This window comes from Protopterus annectens, chromosome 15.part0 (genome assembly GCF_019279795.1).
Source record: "Protopterus annectens isolate FY-2018-M chromosome 15.part0, PAN1.0, whole genome shotgun sequence".
Taxonomy (NCBI): domain Eukaryota; kingdom Metazoa; phylum Chordata; order Ceratodontiformes; family Protopteridae; genus Protopterus; species Protopterus annectens.
The window spans coordinates 479,573,726-479,590,859 of record NC_056749.1 but is presented as its reverse complement, the minus strand read 5'-3'; the positions used below and the strand labels follow the sequence as shown (position 1 = coordinate 479,590,859).

Below are 17,134 nucleotides of genomic sequence, written 5' to 3'. Positions count from 1 at the left end.
GAGGAAAGAAAGTATATGCTTCTGTAACTCTAGCAATGAGGGCTTTAAATTGTCAATTTCACATGCTGGAATATCAGCAATACTTGATGTCTTAGTTAAAACAAAAAATGCTTCCAGGTTCAGAGACACCTGATTATAAGGAAATGCAGGATTTATTGCATGCAGCAGAACAAGTGGACAAACATACTTTACAATTAGAAGCCTCTTGTAGAGCAGCAGTTACAGGGTCTGTCATCCGTAGGCATGCTTGGTTAAAAGAACAAAGTTTACCTGACCATGTTAAATCAAAATTATTGGATGCACCTTTACAGCAGGATGTTTTATTTGGAGTTAAAGCAGAAGAAGTATTAAAGAAAATGGAGGATAAGGCAAAATCAATGCAAATGGTCAAATATTTTTTACAGGTTCAGCCCCCTCGTTTTAGCAGAAACTGGCCTACAAAAAATTGGTCCTTTCCATCTACAGACAGACCTCAAAGGGGCAGATACAGGCGCCCTAGAGGCAGAGGTCAGTCACAAGGTTCTTACAAGCCCCGCCAATGGGGTGCTTCATCCCAGAAAGGAGGGGAAGACAGGCCACAAACTTACAGGAAAGAGTCCGAGTGACTCCCCCCTCCAGCCGCCAAGCATCTCTCTCTTGGCAGCTCCCTTGGGAGGAAAACTAATACTTTTCGCACACAATTGGCATGTGATCACCCAAGACAAATGGGTTCTAAAAATTATATCTCAAGGTTACAGGTTCCATTTTCACACTTTACCAAGGCTAAGAGGAATGCCAAACCTGCAATCAAATCAATGGGCAGAGGCTCAAAAACAAATTATAGCACTCATGGACATGAGAGCTATTCAAGAGGTACCGACACAAGGACAAGGATTTTACTCAAGACTCTTTCTGGTCCCCCGAAAGGACAAAGCCTGGAGGCCCATTTTGGATCTTGTTATCCTAAACACTTACCTGGAAGTTCCCAAATTCAAAATGTTGACACTTCAGCAGCTTCTTCCCATGCTGGGCAAGAAGTAACGTTGGACCTCAAGGAGGCATGCCTGCATGTCCCTATCAGACAAAATTGCAGAAGATACCTCAGATTCTTAGCAGGTTCAACGCATTACCAATTCTCTGCACTGCCCTTTGGCTTATCTACTGCACCCAGAGTCTTTACAAAATGCCTGGCACCAGTAGTTGCATTTTGCAGAAAAAGGGGAATTCAAATATACACATATCTGGACGACTGCCTTATTCAAGCAGAAAGCAAGGACATTCTTCTAAAGCATCTGGCATTTGTAAAAAGATTGTTAAGTTGCCTAGGGTACACAGTAAACGAAAAGAAGTCAAAACTAGTGCCCTCACAAGAGATAATATTCCTGGGTGCCAGCTTAAATACAACGGCCCAGATGTCTTATCTCACGCCAGACAAACAAGAACAACTAACTCAATATTTTCAAATGATGGCAACAAAAACCCAACTCCCTGCAAGAAAAATTCTGCAGGCCTTGGGGTTCATGGCATCTTGCATACTACTAATTCCATATGCCAGACTGCATATGAGGAAGTTACAATGGTATCTGAAAAGTGTATGGACTCAGCACAGCCACAGTTTGGAAGCAATAATACCACTCATCCCCTGCCTTCAACAGGAGTTTCTATGGTGGGCACAGGCATGTCACCACAACAAGGAACAGCCTTTTACCTTACCCACAGCCAGGCAGACAATAACAACGGATGCATCGGATTACGCCTGGGGAGCAACATGGCAGGACAATGTATTCAGGGCAAGTGGACCACAGACCAAATGCATCTCCACATCAATCAAAAAGAGATGCTGGCTGCACAAAATGCCCTGACAGCTTTCAAGGACCTTCTACATCCAGGACAATTGCTACTAAAGACAGACAACACCACAGTGATGTGGTACATAAACAAGAAAGGGGGCACACATTCCTACCCCCTATGCAGACAAGCAATGACTTTGTGGAATACAGCACTGACCTATCAAGTTCAACTGCAAGCACAATTCCTGCCAGGAAAGAAAATTACTCTGCCAGACGACTTAAGCAGAAATATGATGGATCCTCACGAGTGGAAACTAAATCCACAAGTATTCACAATGATAACTCAGAAATGGGGGAGCCCAGACATAGATCTTTTTGCCTCCCCCCTAAACTACCAATTACAGAAGTTTTGCTCAAGGACATACCACACACAAACATGGAAAGTGGACGCCCTATCATTCAGTTGGAAAGCACTAAAAGTTTATGCCTTCCCACCACTGCCTCTCCTAGCAAAGGTACTCCTAAAAGCCAGACTAGAGAGGCCACAAATGATCCTCATTGCTCCGGACTGGCCACAACAGCACTGGTATCCAATATTAAAGAACATGGCTCAAGGCCCAGCATGGATTTTACCTCAAATACCTCATCTTCTGACTCAGCAAAACAATCAGATCCTACACAGCCAGCTCAAAACCTTAAATCTGGCTGCGTGGAAGATTACTTAAACAGTCAACACAACTCTCTAAGGCTGTTATGGATGTCATTTTGGAGGCCAGGAGGCCCAGCACCAGGAAATCGTACTCAGAAAAATGGAAAAGATTCTGCGTCAAACCCTCTTGTCCCAAATATCCCTCAGATATTACAATATTTAACTGAGATGCTGGACAAAGGCCTTTCCTTCTCATCTATTAAGATCCACGCCTCAGCTATTTCAGCTCATTACAACATGGATCCTCCTATTTTTTCACATCCTTTACTACAGCAATACCTCAGAGGGGCTAAAAACATAAGACCACCCCGGAGAGCACCAACACCAACTTGGGACTTCAACTTTGTTTTGGAAAAACTTATTTACCACCATTTGAGCCAGCCACTTCGGCAGAATTAAAATTTTTGTCATGGAAAACTGCCTTGCTGCTGGCAATAACTTCAGCATGAAGAGTCTCTGAGTTACAAGCACTAATGGCAGTGGAACCTTTCATCATTTTCCATCAAGACAGGGTTTCCTTAAGAACAAACCCTACCTTTATGCCAAAGGTGGTATCTAGTGTGGCTCTTAACCAAACCATTCACTTGCCCATTTTTTATCCTAACACCCAGAATAAAGGGGAGAGACTGCTTCATTCATTGGACATCCACAGACAGTTACGTTACTACTTGGACAAAACAAAAGCTTTCAGAAAAACTGAGCAACTATTTGTATCATATGCTGCTGGATCACAGGGAAAGGCCATTTCAAAACGGACCATTTCAAAGTGGATAGGACATTGTATCTGTTTCTTCTACACACAACATGGAAAAACTGTGCCTAGTAACATTAGGCCTCATTCCACCAGGGCAACAGCCACTTCAGCAGCCTTTCTTAGAGGAGTACCAACAAAGGATATTTTGGAAGCTGCAACTTGGAGCTCAGTGCACACCTTTACCAAGCATTACCACTTATCTGCATACTCCAAATCCAGAGCTGGCTTTGCCACTGCAGTTCTACAGGGGCTCATAGCCACTCCTAATCCTATATAGAGCCAGCCACCCTACCTCAGCTTTGGGATTCAACCCAAGTGTAATGACTGCAGCAGTGTAACACGATGAACATAGTACAGTTTTGTACCTACCATAAATGTAGATGTTCGAGTGTATACACTGCTGCAGTCTAGGTTACCCTCCCTCCAATCCCTCTTCATTAGCTTGGATTTCTATATACATATACCTTCTATCTTTCACTACCTATGTGATGTATTTGCTTGTAGCTAAGATATTGTTTCATATTTCTATGCATGTGTTATTAGCAATATGTATTGCCTTCCTTTTTGGGGGCACCTGACATCTGGGGCAAGAAAAACTGAATCTTATATACCCCTGCCACTCTGACGTCAGGGAAGAAGCAGCAGCAACCGATGCCGGACCAAAACTTTGGAACTCAGACCGACTGCGGGACCTCCTGATGGCAGATAACCCAAGTGTAATGACTGCAGCAGTGTATACACTCGAACATCTACATTTATGGTAGGTACAAAACTGTACTTTTTTGATTTGTTAGAGGCCTCTTGCAGGGCTGCTGTTACTGGGTCTGTGCTCAGAAGGCATGCTTGGCTTAAGGAGCAATCTTTGCCTGATCATGTTAAAGCTAAATTGTTGGATGTTCAGGACCGCCTGTTTGGCAACAAGGTTGAGGAAGTTCTTGAAAAGATGGAGGATAAAGCTAAATCTATGCAAACTGTTAAAGATTTTTTTACAGGTTCAGCCTCCTAGATTTAGTGGGCACTGGTCCTCTAGGAATTGGTCCCTTCCAGCCCCTTCCAGGTCTTCTCAAGCCAAACCCAGACACAGCAAAAACTCAATGTTTCAGTCCCAGGGAGCACACAGAACTAGGCAGTGGGGGGCCTCCACTTCCAGCTCTGGGAATGATAAGACTCCCCCCATGGTAAGCTGTCTCAATGACTTCCTTTTAAAGTTTCCAAGCACTTATCAACTGACTGCACCTTTGGGGGAAAGATTACTCTTCATGCAAAGAACTGGGAACTCATTACCCAGGACAAATGGGTTTTAAATATAGTGTCCCAGGGATACAGATTTCACTTCCACACGTTGCCAACACCAAGCAGGTGGCCGGACCTACCCCCAAATCAGTGGGCAGAGGCCCAAAAACAAGTACTTTCTCTCTTAAGCATGGGGGCTATTCAACTGGTACCAGAAGAGGAAAAGGGACAAGGTTTCTACACAAGACTTTTCCTGGTACCCAGAAGAGACAATTCATGGCATCCTATCTTGGACCCGTCTACTCTAAACATCTTTTTGGAGATTCCAAAATTTAAGATGCTGACTTTTCACCAATTACTTCCTATGCTAGGCAAAGATGCCTAGGTGGCAACACTAGATTTAAAAGAAGCATACCTGCACATCCCAATCAGGGAATCTTGCAGAAGATATCTACGCTTTAAAGCAGGCTATACACACAATCAGTTCTCTGCACTGCCCTTTGGCTTATCTACTGCGCCCAGGGTATTCACAAAGTGCATAGCTCCAGTTATTGCATTTTGCAGGCAAAGAAATATTCAAATATACCCATACCTGGATGATTGTCTAATTCAGGCAGAAAGCCATGACATACTTTTGAATCATCTGGCCTTTGTACAAAGGGTTCTAACTTGTCAGGGGTACACCATAAACGAAAAGAAATCACACCTGGTACCCTGTTAGCAAATTATATTCCTGGGAGCAAGCTTGAATACAACTTCCCAGATGGCTTACCTCATGCCAGAGAAGCAAATTCATTTGACAACCTACTTCAAACAAGTGGCCACAAAAACCCTGCTATCTGCAAGACAAATACTGCAAGCCTTGGGGTTCATGGCCTCCTGCATTCTTCTAATTCTATATGCAATACTGCATATGAGGAAACTACAGTGGCATCTAAAAAGCCTATGGTGTCAACATTCTCAAGACCTAGAAACAATGATTCCTATCATACCTTGCCTACACCTAGAGTTCCTTTGATGGGCAGAGGCCTGCCACCAAAACAAGGGACTACCTTTCACCCCACCCCCTGCCGCCCAAACCCCAACAACAGGCGTACAGACTATGCATGGGGGGCTCACCTGGCAGGGAAGTGCATTCAGGGCAAATGGAACCCAAGTCAAATGCACCTGCATATGAATCAAAAAGAAATGTTAGCTGTACAGAGTGCTCTGACAGCCTTCAAGGACCACATTCTTCCAGGACAACTAATGGTAAAGACGGACAACACCACTGATGTCCTTCAAGAATGCAACTGCAGTCCTGACATATGGGTTGTCCTGCCTCAGGCAGCAGATTCCAAAGTCTGGGTCCGGCGTCAGCTGATGTCACCCCCTCCCCAACGTCAGAGCGGCTGGAGTATAAAGGCATCAGCCGACGCCATCTTCTTCAGTCTTTCTGTAGCTGTGCCCGAAGCAGAAGCAGTTCCGGTCGGTCAGCTCCTGTGTTTTCAGTTGTCATCTAACATTTTTCTTGCCTCAGCCGATGTCAGAACAAATTGAGAAAGTTAATAATTGTTTGTCTTGTGGTAAACAAATACCTCATAAGGACTTTCATTCCTATTGCCTCCCTTGCCTGGGCCCAGACTACGACGTCTCGGCCTGTACGCCTGTGCTTGCTTTAACTCAGGTGCCGGGCAGAGTTTGCGAACTTTTTGGCGAATCCTTACGCTTAACATGCCCGTCGGAACAACCGACAGCACAAACTACCAGAAACAAAAGGACCGGGACCGACATCCTTGGCCCAGCGTTTTCCCCGATTGCGCGCCCCTAAGCCTCATGAAAGTGCCCGGTCCGCGGTAATTCCAATTCCGCCCAGGCTGACACCGCGTTAACTCATCCCTCGGTCTCGGAGGCTACTCCAGTGCCGGTTGTTGATTTTCCTCCGGAAAAGTTCTGGATCTACCCGACACCATTCCAGTGGACAAGGTTACCCCTGCGCAGCTAGGCCTCCTGCATCCATGTCAATCGAGGCCTTTGCACGTGCTAAGGCCCAGAGCCAGGCCAAGGCCCATCTCAGGCCCTTCTTCTGACAAACAAATCATGTCTCTGGCTGCAGATCTTATTTCTCTTATTAGGGGGTCTCAGCCTCACCCAGACAGAGGTTCTCAGCCGCCTGCAGAAAAAAGGCCTAGGACTGAGCAGGCAGACAACCTCTCTTCAGATGTAGCCTCTGGAGATTCAGAGCATTCAGAAACCCAAGAAGAATCCTTCCAGGCCTATGAGGACTCTGATGCTGAGGAATCTATTCCCTCTGCCTCCCTCCAGAGGATTTTTTTTGGTGAAGTCCTACACTCCATGAGGGAGCATTTTAAGTGGCAGGGTCAGGAATTTTCTGATTCCAGGAAAAGGCTTACCTTCCTTAAGTTACCCCAGCACAGACCTTTAGCTATCCTGCCAGTTTTGGATGTCCTGGATGATGTTTTCTCCGACTCCAGCGCTTCCCCTGATTCTCTCCCTCCTGCTCCTGTCAAGCCAGACCGATATTACAGGGTCCCTGACACTCACAAGCATCTCTTTAAGGCCCACTCTGTGGATCTAGAAACTATTTCACAGGGTCCCAAAGGAGTGGCTACCTCCTCAGCCAGGAATCCACTGCCAGCTGACAGGGAAGCAAGGTCCCTGGAGATGGGGTAAAAGTCTATACCTCGAGGTCTTAACTGCCTTTTCATATGTTTCAGTACCAGGATTATTTACTGGATGATTTGCAGAAAAGATAGCCTCTCCTGAGCCTATAGATAGAAAGGCATTGCAGGATTCGTTCATAATACCCAGCAGGTTAGTAATCATTTTCTACAGTGTGGTTATGATGCATTGGAGGCTTCATGTAGGGCAGCGATGACAGGGCTGTTATCCAGACATGCTTGGTTGAAAGAACAACCACTGCCAGATCATGTTAAAGTAAAGCTCCTGGATGCACCTCTGGATAAACAGAAGCTTTTGGAGCTAATGCTCAGGATGTGCTGAAATCTATTGAAGAAAAGCTAAATCAGTTCAAACAGTAAAGGATTTCCTCCAGGTTCAGCCCCAAGGTTCAGCGAATTGGCCTTCAAAGAATTGGTCCTTTCCAGACTCTGACAAGAGAACAGGCGAGGGCAATACAGAGGCTCCTACAGGGGCGCCAATGGCAACCACAAAATCAAAGAAATGGCACAGGTACACCTGCACCACAGGGACAATCACAATGACAGGCTCAAAGAGAAGCACCTATAGGCGGAAAATTATCTCTATTCTCAAACAACTGGCACATTATAACAAAGGACAATTGGATTCTGGACATAATAGACAGAGGTTACAGGTTCCACTTCCATACCTTACCAACAGGACAAGGCATGCCAAACCTGCCACAAAATCAAAGGGCAGAGGCACTCATAGAAGTCTCAAAGCTGTTACAAATAAAAGCAATAGAGAAGGATCCTCCTCAGGAACAAGGCCAGGGATTTTATTCAAGACTGTTCCTTGTTCCAAGAAAAGAAAAACAATGGAGGCCTATTTTGGACTTGTCCCTTCTAAATACTTTTCTCATGGTGCCAAAATTCAAGATGCTGACGTTACAGCAACTTCTTCCCATGCTGGGCAAGGGGTCTTGGCTGGTTACTCTGGACCTCAAGGAGGCATACCTGCATGTCCCTATCAGACACAGTTGCAGAAGGTACCTCAGATTTCTTGCAGGAACAGAGCACTATCAATTCTCAGCATTGCCCAGAGTATTCACGAAATGCCTGGCATCAGTAGTGGCACATTTTCAAATATACCCTTACCTGGGCGACTGCCTAATACAAGCAGACACAAACAGACCTTGGTAAGACACTTGGATTACGTACATTCAATTGCTGCAAGCCTTGGGATACACAGTCAACATTCAAAATCAAGATTACTGCCATCCCAAGAGATTACATTTCTAGGAGCAAAACTCTCACAGAGGAGAAACAAGAACAGTTAACAGCTTACTTCAGAGGCCTAACAAAATTAACCCACCTGATAAACCTTGCAGGCCTGGGGTACATGGCATCTTGCATTCTTCTAATCCCTCTGGCAAGACTACACATGAGAAAGCTGCAGTGGTACCTAAAAGCTTGTGGTCGCAACACAGCCACAACCTAGAAGACATAATGCCACTCATACCATGCCTGCAAAGGGAATTCCTGTGGTGGGCTCAAGCAAGTCACTTAAACGAGGGCATGCTTTTCAACAAACCTCCAACAAGTCAAACTATTACAACAGATGCCTCAGACCTTGGATGGGGGGCGCACATGGATGGCAGATGCATTCAAGGGCAATGGACTCCCATGGAGATGCATCAGCACATAAATCAAAAAGAGATGTTGGCAGTGATACATGCAATAGAAGCCTTTGGAAAATCTCTTCAACAAGGTCATCTTCTAATAAGAACAGACACCACCATTGTCATGTGGTGCACTCATTCCTACCCCTCTGCAGACTAACAATGATTCTTTGGGAAAAGTCCCTGAAACTGAACATCTACTTGCAAGCCCAGTTTGTTCCGGGCAAGGACAATGTTCTGGCAGACAGATTGAGCAGAAATTTCTTAGATCCACACGAATGGATGCTACACCCACGCATTTTCGCACAAATAGCATCTGCATGGGGAAGACCAGACATAGACCTCTTTGCATCTCATCTCAATCATCACCTGGAAAGGTTTTGCACAAGGATACACCATCCTCTAGCTTGGAGAACGGATGCTCTTTCTTTCAGCTGGAATGCTCTAACAATTTATGCATTCCCTCCTCTACCTTTGCTCACCAAGGTGTTACTGAAGATCAAGGCAGAACAGCCAAGAGGAATCTTGATAGCTCCAGACTGGCCAAGGCAACACTGGTATCCACTACTATTGAGCATAACTCACTCCAAACCGTGGCCCTTGCCTCAATGGCCTCTGCTCCTGACTCAACAGTTACAAGACTGTTCATCAGAACCTGCAAACCCTAAAGCTGACAGCCTGGAGAGTTCCATGACTCAGACCCATGATTCACTCTCCGAAAAAGTTCAGGAAATTTTGCTGGAGGCACGCAGACCTTCCACCAGAAAAACCTATTCGGCCAAATGGAAGAGATTCACCATCTGGAATGTCAACAAGGGCCAGGATGCATCATTGGTGAACATACCTCAGATATTGGAATACTTGACACAAATGTTTCACAGTGGCCTCTCATACTCCTCCATCAAAATACACGCTTCAGCTATCTCAGCACATTACTGTGTTCTCGCATCCTTTGCTAAGACAGCTTCTAAGAGGCATAAAGAATATCAAACCTCCAAGGAAGCTACCAATCCCTGCATGGGACCTCAATTATGTCTTGGAAAAATTAACTCTTCCTCCTTTTGAACCAGCAGCATCTTCAGAAATGCAATTTCTCTCTTGGAAAACGGTTTTCCTGTTGGCAGTCACTTCAGCAAGAAGAGTCTCGGAGATACAGGCCCTCATGGCAGTTCCTCCCTTTATCATCTTTCATCAGGACAGAGTTTCCCTTAGGACCAATCCTTCATTCATGCCTAAGGTGGTATCCAGAGTGTCTCTAAACCAAGCAATTCACTTCCCTACTTTCTTTCCTAATCCTCAAAATAAAGGGGAAAGGTTGCTGCATACTTCAGACATTCACAGACAACTACGCTACTACTTGGACAGAACAAAGTCCACCAGGAAGTCTGACCAACTGTTTGTAGCCTATGCTGCTGGAGTGCAAGGGAAAGCAGTCACCAAACAAACTATCTCAAAATGGATTGGACACTGCATCAGATTCTGTTATTCTTTTCATGGAAAGTGTGCCAGCTAATATTAGACCACACTCCACCAGAGCTATGGCCACATCCACAGCTTTTCTAAGAGGAGTGGCTACAAAGACATTCTAGAGGCTGCTACATGGAGCTCTGTGCATACATTTACCAAACACTACAACCTGCCATTATACTCCAGATCCCGAGCAGGCTTTGCTTTGGCAGTCCTGCAGGGCCTTCTAGCTACACCATCTCTTGCTTAGTCCTACCACCCCAGCTTGGCTGTCAGGACTGCAGTTGCATTCTTGAAGGACATAGTACAGTTTGTACCTACCATAAATGTAGATGTCCGATAGATATGAAACTGCAGTCAGGTTTTCCCTCCTACCCCTCTGTTTTCCCATTTTGGGTCCCTTACTTACCTATCAGCTGGGATATATGTTATGGTGTATCTGTTTATTACTGTTGTGCATGTCTGATTTTATCTGTTTATCCATTCACCAAATTTAGCCTTCATTGGAGGGCACCCGGCATCTGGGGCAAGAAACACTGAAGAAGATGGCTGATGCCTTTATACTCCAGCTGAGGCAGGACAACCCATATGTCAGGACTGCAGTTGCATATCTATCGGACATCTACATTTATGGTAGGTACAAAACACTGTTATGTGGTACATAAACAAGCAGGGGGGTACACATTCTTACCCCTTCTGCAGACTAGCCATGGCATTGTGAACACAGCCTTGAGCTACCAAGTGCACCTACAAGCTCAATTCCTGCCAGGAAAATTAAATACACTGGCAGACGGACTAAGCAGAAACCTCATGGACCACACGAGTGGAAACTGGAATCAAGGATTTTCAACATGTTGACAAGCAAATGGGGGAGCCCAGATATAGACCTGTTTGCCTCTCCCCAGAACTACCAGTTGGACAAATTTTGCACAAGGACTCCCCACAAACAAGCCTGGAAAGTGGATGCTCTGTCCTTTAGCTGGAAAAAAACTATCAATCTATGCCTTCCCCCCTCTGCCTCTGCTCAATAAAGTACTACTAAAAATCAAACAGGACAAACCAAGGATGATTTTGATTGCTCCAGACTGGCCGTGCCAACACTGGGTACCCCCTCATGCGCAGTGTGTCATGGTTATCTCCATGGCACTTGCCTCAGACTCCTTCCCTGCTCTCTCAGCAGGAGAACCAGATTCTGCACCCTCAGCTTCTAACACTGAACCTTGCAGCCTGGCTAATTACTTAATCTCTCCTTTACCATCCCTCCGCAAACCTGTGATGGATATCATTTTAGAGGCAAGGAGGCCTAGTACTAGAAAATCTTATGCTGAAATATGGAAAAGATTCTGTGCCAGGTACTAATCTCAAAGGATGAGCACAGCAGCACCCAATTTACCTCAGATTTTACAATACTTAACTGAGATGCTTCACAAGGGCCTGTCTTTTTCCTCCATTAAAATCCATGGCTCAGCCATTTCAGCTCATTATAACACAGAACCTTCCCTCTTCTCTCATCCACTGCTCAAGCAGTTCGTCAGAGGGGCCAGATATTTGAGACCACCCAGGAGAGCTCCAACCCCAGCCTAGGACTTAACTTTGTCTTGTAAAATCTCACTATACCTCCTTTTGATCCAGCTGCTACTGCAGACTTAAATTTTCTTTCTTGGAAAACAGCTTTCCTTTTAGCAATCACTTCAGCTAGAAGGGTATCTGAATTACAGGCCCTTATGGCAGTGGAGCCTTTCATCATCTTTCATGCGGACAAGGTGTCCCTCAGAACCAATCCGTCCTTCATGCCCAAGGTGATATCCAGTATGGCTCTTAATCAGTTCATTCATTAGCCAACCTTCTTTCCCAATCCACAGAGTAAAGTGGAACGGATACTGCATTACTTAGATGTGCACAGACAACTTAGATTCTACTTGGACAGGACTAAACCTCAAAGGAAATATGAACAACTGCTGGTGGCATTTGCTGCAAGGGCAGAGAGGAAGGCTATTTCAAAGCAAACCATTTCTAAATGTATAAGCCATTGCATTCATTTCTGCTATAAGCACCATGGAAAACCTATGCCCCAGGGGATCAGACCTCACTCCACCAGGTCTGCATCTACCTCTACAGCCTTTCTCAGAGGCATCCCTACCAGGGACATCCTAGAAGCTGCTACCTGGAGTTATGTACATACTTTCACCAAGCATTATCATTTGCCAATTTTCTCTAAATCCAGAGCTGGCTTTGCCACTGCAGACTTGCAGGGCCTTATAGCTGGTCCTAATGGTATTTAAATTCCTCCTCCCAACCATAGCTTTGGGAATCTACCCAAATGTAATGACTGCAACAGTGAAACACGAAGAACACAATACAGTTGTGTACACTTACCATAAATGTGGATGTCCGAGTGTATTCACTGTTGCAGTCCTGGTTACCCTCCCTCCAGCCCCCTAACTTCTTTTGGCTATACCTCTACTTTCCTTTACTATGCTTAAAAGCCTTTTTGGTGTATTTGCTTTTTTGTTGGAGGTATATCTTTGTGCTTTTATATTTAATTGCTTCCCATTAGGGGGGCACCTGACATCTGGGCAAGAAAAACTGATGTAATGGCGTCGGCTGCATGTTTATACCCCTTGACGACCTGACGTCATGAAAGAAGGGACAGCAACCTACACAGGACCCAAGACTTTGTTAATCAGGCTGACTGAGGGCTACCTGCAAGTAGATAACCCAAATGTAATGACTGCAACAGTGAATATAATCAAACATCTGCATTTATGGTAAGTGTACACAACTGTACTTTACCCTCCCTCCAGCAACCTGACTTCTCTTGGCTATACCTTTCTGCTTGTTTAGTGTATTTCAGCTTTCTGGTGTGTTTGCTTTTTGTTGGAGGTGTAACCTTTATAGATATATATAGATATATATATATATATATATATATATATATATATATATATATATATATATATATATAGATATATGCTTCCCATTATGGGGGCACCTGACATTTGGGGCAAGAAAAACTGATGTAATGGCATCGGCTGCATGCTTTATACCCCTGACTACCTGACGTCATGGAAGAAGAGACAGCATCCGACGCAGGACCCAAGACTTTCATATTCAGGCCGGCTGAGGGCTACCTGCAGGCAGATAACCCAAATGTAATGACTGCAGTAGTGAATACACTTGAACATCTACATTTATGGTAAGTGTACACAACTGTACTTTCTGTCCTTTGTACTGGCCGTGAGTATGTTTTGGCCTGCAAAATCTGATGTTTGTACCAAAAATGTCCCACTTTGGGCATTTGAAAAGGTGGCAACCCTAACCAAGACAAAATACATTGTGGGTCATTACTGTGTTTCAAACTTTCATTTATATCACTACGGGGTAGTCAGTTTTTATGGGATTTTAGGATCATAGGAATTACAAGGCAAGTAAATCTTAAGACTGTTTGCAACTTGCCGATACCCACCCTCATGATGTACTTCCTGCTTCTGTGGGACAAAGTAAGTCAGACCTTGGATGAATATGATATCACTGTGATAAGAGACTTACTTCCAGTATGGCCATTTTTTTTAATTCATCCACTTCCCCTTGAATTTTCATTGATACCATTTTGCAGAAGGCTTTCTTATAATTTTTGCATTATCTTCATTGCATGAAAGTGGACAGCTCCTGAGTCTGTGCTATGGCACAGAGTGAATTAAGCCATGACTGCACCCAGAACTTCAAAAAAAACTCCCCTTACAACCTCAAAAGTCTCTTGCAGTCAACTTCCAACCTACTGGCACTGTTAACTAAACAACATTGTACTGACCTCACGTTCTTCACACAGACTCCTAAACTCCAGAAGTTACATCCAAAACCCTAAAAGACGTCCCTTTCTATTCCAATTTTAGACCTCAGCTCAAAAGATACCTGCAAAAAATAATTGCCCTCTGACACCTGTCACCTAAACCAACCTCATAAATTCCTACACCTGCCTACTTTCTTACTCCTCCAATTCCACCCCACTGGGTCAAGTTCTGATTCATTCATGTAAATACTGTTTGATATTTTTTTTTTCCTTTTTTGTCTGTGTTTGCATGGACTTGCAAAAGTTCTAAAGTATGTAATCCTTGATTTGTTTACATAGGGTTTGTACCTCTTAACAAATGCTCTAATATGTTTAAGCCTTGCAATGTTTTTGTATTAATGTTGTGATTGCAGTCGCCCATTAATATCATTAATATCAGTGTATAACGTAAACAAACTTAAATAATTTAATTACAGCATTGTTGGAGGATGAAAGTAAGTGGCTGATGCTTGTTTATAAGGAGAGGGAGGCAGCTAGGCCTGCTGCTGTACATAAACCCAGTGAAGGCTGGGTGTGATGTGAGTATGCCAGCAGGACACACTGAGCACAGCATGTTGCCCATGTGTTCTAGTTTGCATTTGCAGGAGGCTGGTAATGTGGGCCAAGCCCTTCAGCTGCTATAGGGATGTGAGGAGACTGATGCTTAAGTAAAAAAAAAAAAAAAAAAAAAAAAACTGCTTGGTTTGCAGCTTCCTGTGATCACCTGCCACTCTCAGGGCATAACTTAATCAGTCTGGTCATGGGAGGGCTAACAGTTTCCAAGCAGCAGTAGAAAAAAAGGAAGTAAAAAAAAATTTGAACGTTTCGTCCTTTAAATGGGAATTTTGACGATCATTTATAGTATCAAACGGATGTTCATTGTGCTTATTTCTTGTAACAGAAGTATGCATTTACATCAAGCAGAGCAGTATTCTATATTCTAGACCTTTCTTGTAACGTGCTGACATTTTCTAAAATGATTCTAAAGTTAAAGCTCTTAAGCTCTTTGATCCTGTTATCTCAGTGGTAATCAGAAGCGGTTTTGTTTTGTCTGTTTCATGCCCTTCATCTACAAAACGATGTAACCAGTTTTAGCAAATTAGTTTGACTATCCCACTTGCATGCATTTTATGGTTTTAGACTACTTAAAATGACTTCATGAGCAATTCAAAAGTCTTCAGTTGAAGGATGATGATTTAATATGCACTGTTATTAAACCTGACCTTATGTGCTGCGTTGTTGACTCATTTTAGTCATTCACATTGAGTGCATTTTACCTTTTGTCACTTTAACATGCAGCTAACTTGCAGTTTACTTTAGGTGATGATTTGAATATATAAATGTTGTGGTGGTTTTCCATCTTTAATACAACTCATTGTATTCCCTTCTACCCAATTTTCTGTGTGCTGTATCAGTCGACATGTATTTCAAGTATATAGGTGTGGACTTAGGCTTTCTCTTCTGCCACATTGTTCTTGTGCCAGCACACATGAGATATGCATTTTTACTTGTACTTTTCAAAACCAGTCCAAAAATGTTATTAATTTAAGTATCACTTTTATTGAACTTTGATAGGTGATGAACTCATTTATTTGGATCCACATAGCACACAGAGTGCAATAGACCCAGAAAGTAGTAAAGTGGTTGATGATGTGAGTTATCACTGCCAGCGAATCCCACAGCGTATGAAGATCGTGAACTTGGACCCTTCTGTAGCCCTGGTAGGTATACCATCATGTAAAAGTTTTGGCACAATAGCAAGAGAACTGCATCTGTGGTGTGAGCATCTCTATGCATGAAGCAATGCATAGGCTTGCAACTTTTTTTCTGGTTTCAAACCACTGTGTGAACAATGGAGTACAATAGCTGTACAAATTACAAGGCATTGAGAAATCAGTGCTCTTGATTTATGTAAAAGACAGGTCTTCACAGAATTTGACAAGCCTGTTATAAAGGCTGCTGATATATGAGAAAACATTATTCTATGGAGCCAGCTTCCCAAATAGTAGAATGTGTTTGGTCTGATGAGGGCTGTCATGAAAAGATGGATTGAGCATCACAGAGCTAGATTTATTTTCCTTGGGAGTGCAGCAATGAAGTGAGAGAGAGTCTTTTATTGTGAATGAAATGCATGGTAAGTGTCTTGTGACCAGATAGTATCACATGTCTGTGTCCGTGGACAAGAAATAGCTCTATGAGTTACTGCTGTCAGTGAGTCATTACTCCATGAAAACCCTGGGTGAACTCTCCTAGCATAAGACAGTCACTATTTACGCCATGTTCCCATAGGGACGAGGACCCCCATCTAAATGGTACTTGAATGCAAGCACACAACAGTTTGGACCTGACTTAGACTGGTACCAGCATTTAACAAGGCAACAGTTGCCCAGGGTTTTTCCAGGTGTAGTAGTAAACATTAAATGCTGAAAACAAAAGCTGCCTATTAAATGTGGAAAAAAAGTGTTTTTACTGCATAGACTAGTTTTGTTTAACTTTTAGAAATTCTGTTCTTTTTTAACCTTTTTGAGGACATTTTCCTCAAATTTTCTCTTGCCTTAATATTTTCTTTGTCCTCCTTTGTATTCCGTAACTTTTTGACTTTTTTTCCTGGGCTTCAGAAGCCTGATGGCAAAGGTCAGTGTAGCATTCCAGTAGTCTGCATGGAGGATTGATGTTGTTAAAATAGGGCAGCTTATAAAGTAAGCCCATCTTAAAACCCAGTGTTGATACTGTACAGCTGTAATGTCCCAGTCGTGTCTGTGATGCTGTTGATCTTGATTTGTATAGGATCCAGAAAGCTGGATGGGTGGGTAGGTCTGAGTGGTTGGAAGCCATTCACCTATCTTAAAAGGTAAAGAAGAGCACTGCTGCTGCCTTGCACCATGTGGACATCATGGGGATACCAAGCAGCCATCCTGCAAGTATAGAATATATATAGGCACTGCACACTTGAAAGATTGATGCATGAATGCTGTTGTTTTTGCATGCTCATGTTGTAATAAGGCAAAGAAGCAAAAACGGGCCAAAACATAAGAAGATGATTTCAGGGTAT

The 17,134-nt window shown here is 43.6% G+C and overlaps 1 protein-coding gene across 1 annotated transcript in view; it reads left to right on the top strand.

The window, feature by feature from the left end:
• ATG4A (autophagy related 4A cysteine peptidase) overlaps positions 1 to 17,134 on the top strand; it is a gene marked incomplete in the record, with an annotated part of 835,516 nt that overhangs the window by 266,464 nt on the left and 551,918 nt on the right. The window contains 1 exon segment of the mRNA XM_044057209.1: positions 15,658 to 15,803. Coding sequence (XP_043913144.1) covers positions 15,658 to 15,803 — 146 coding nt within the window.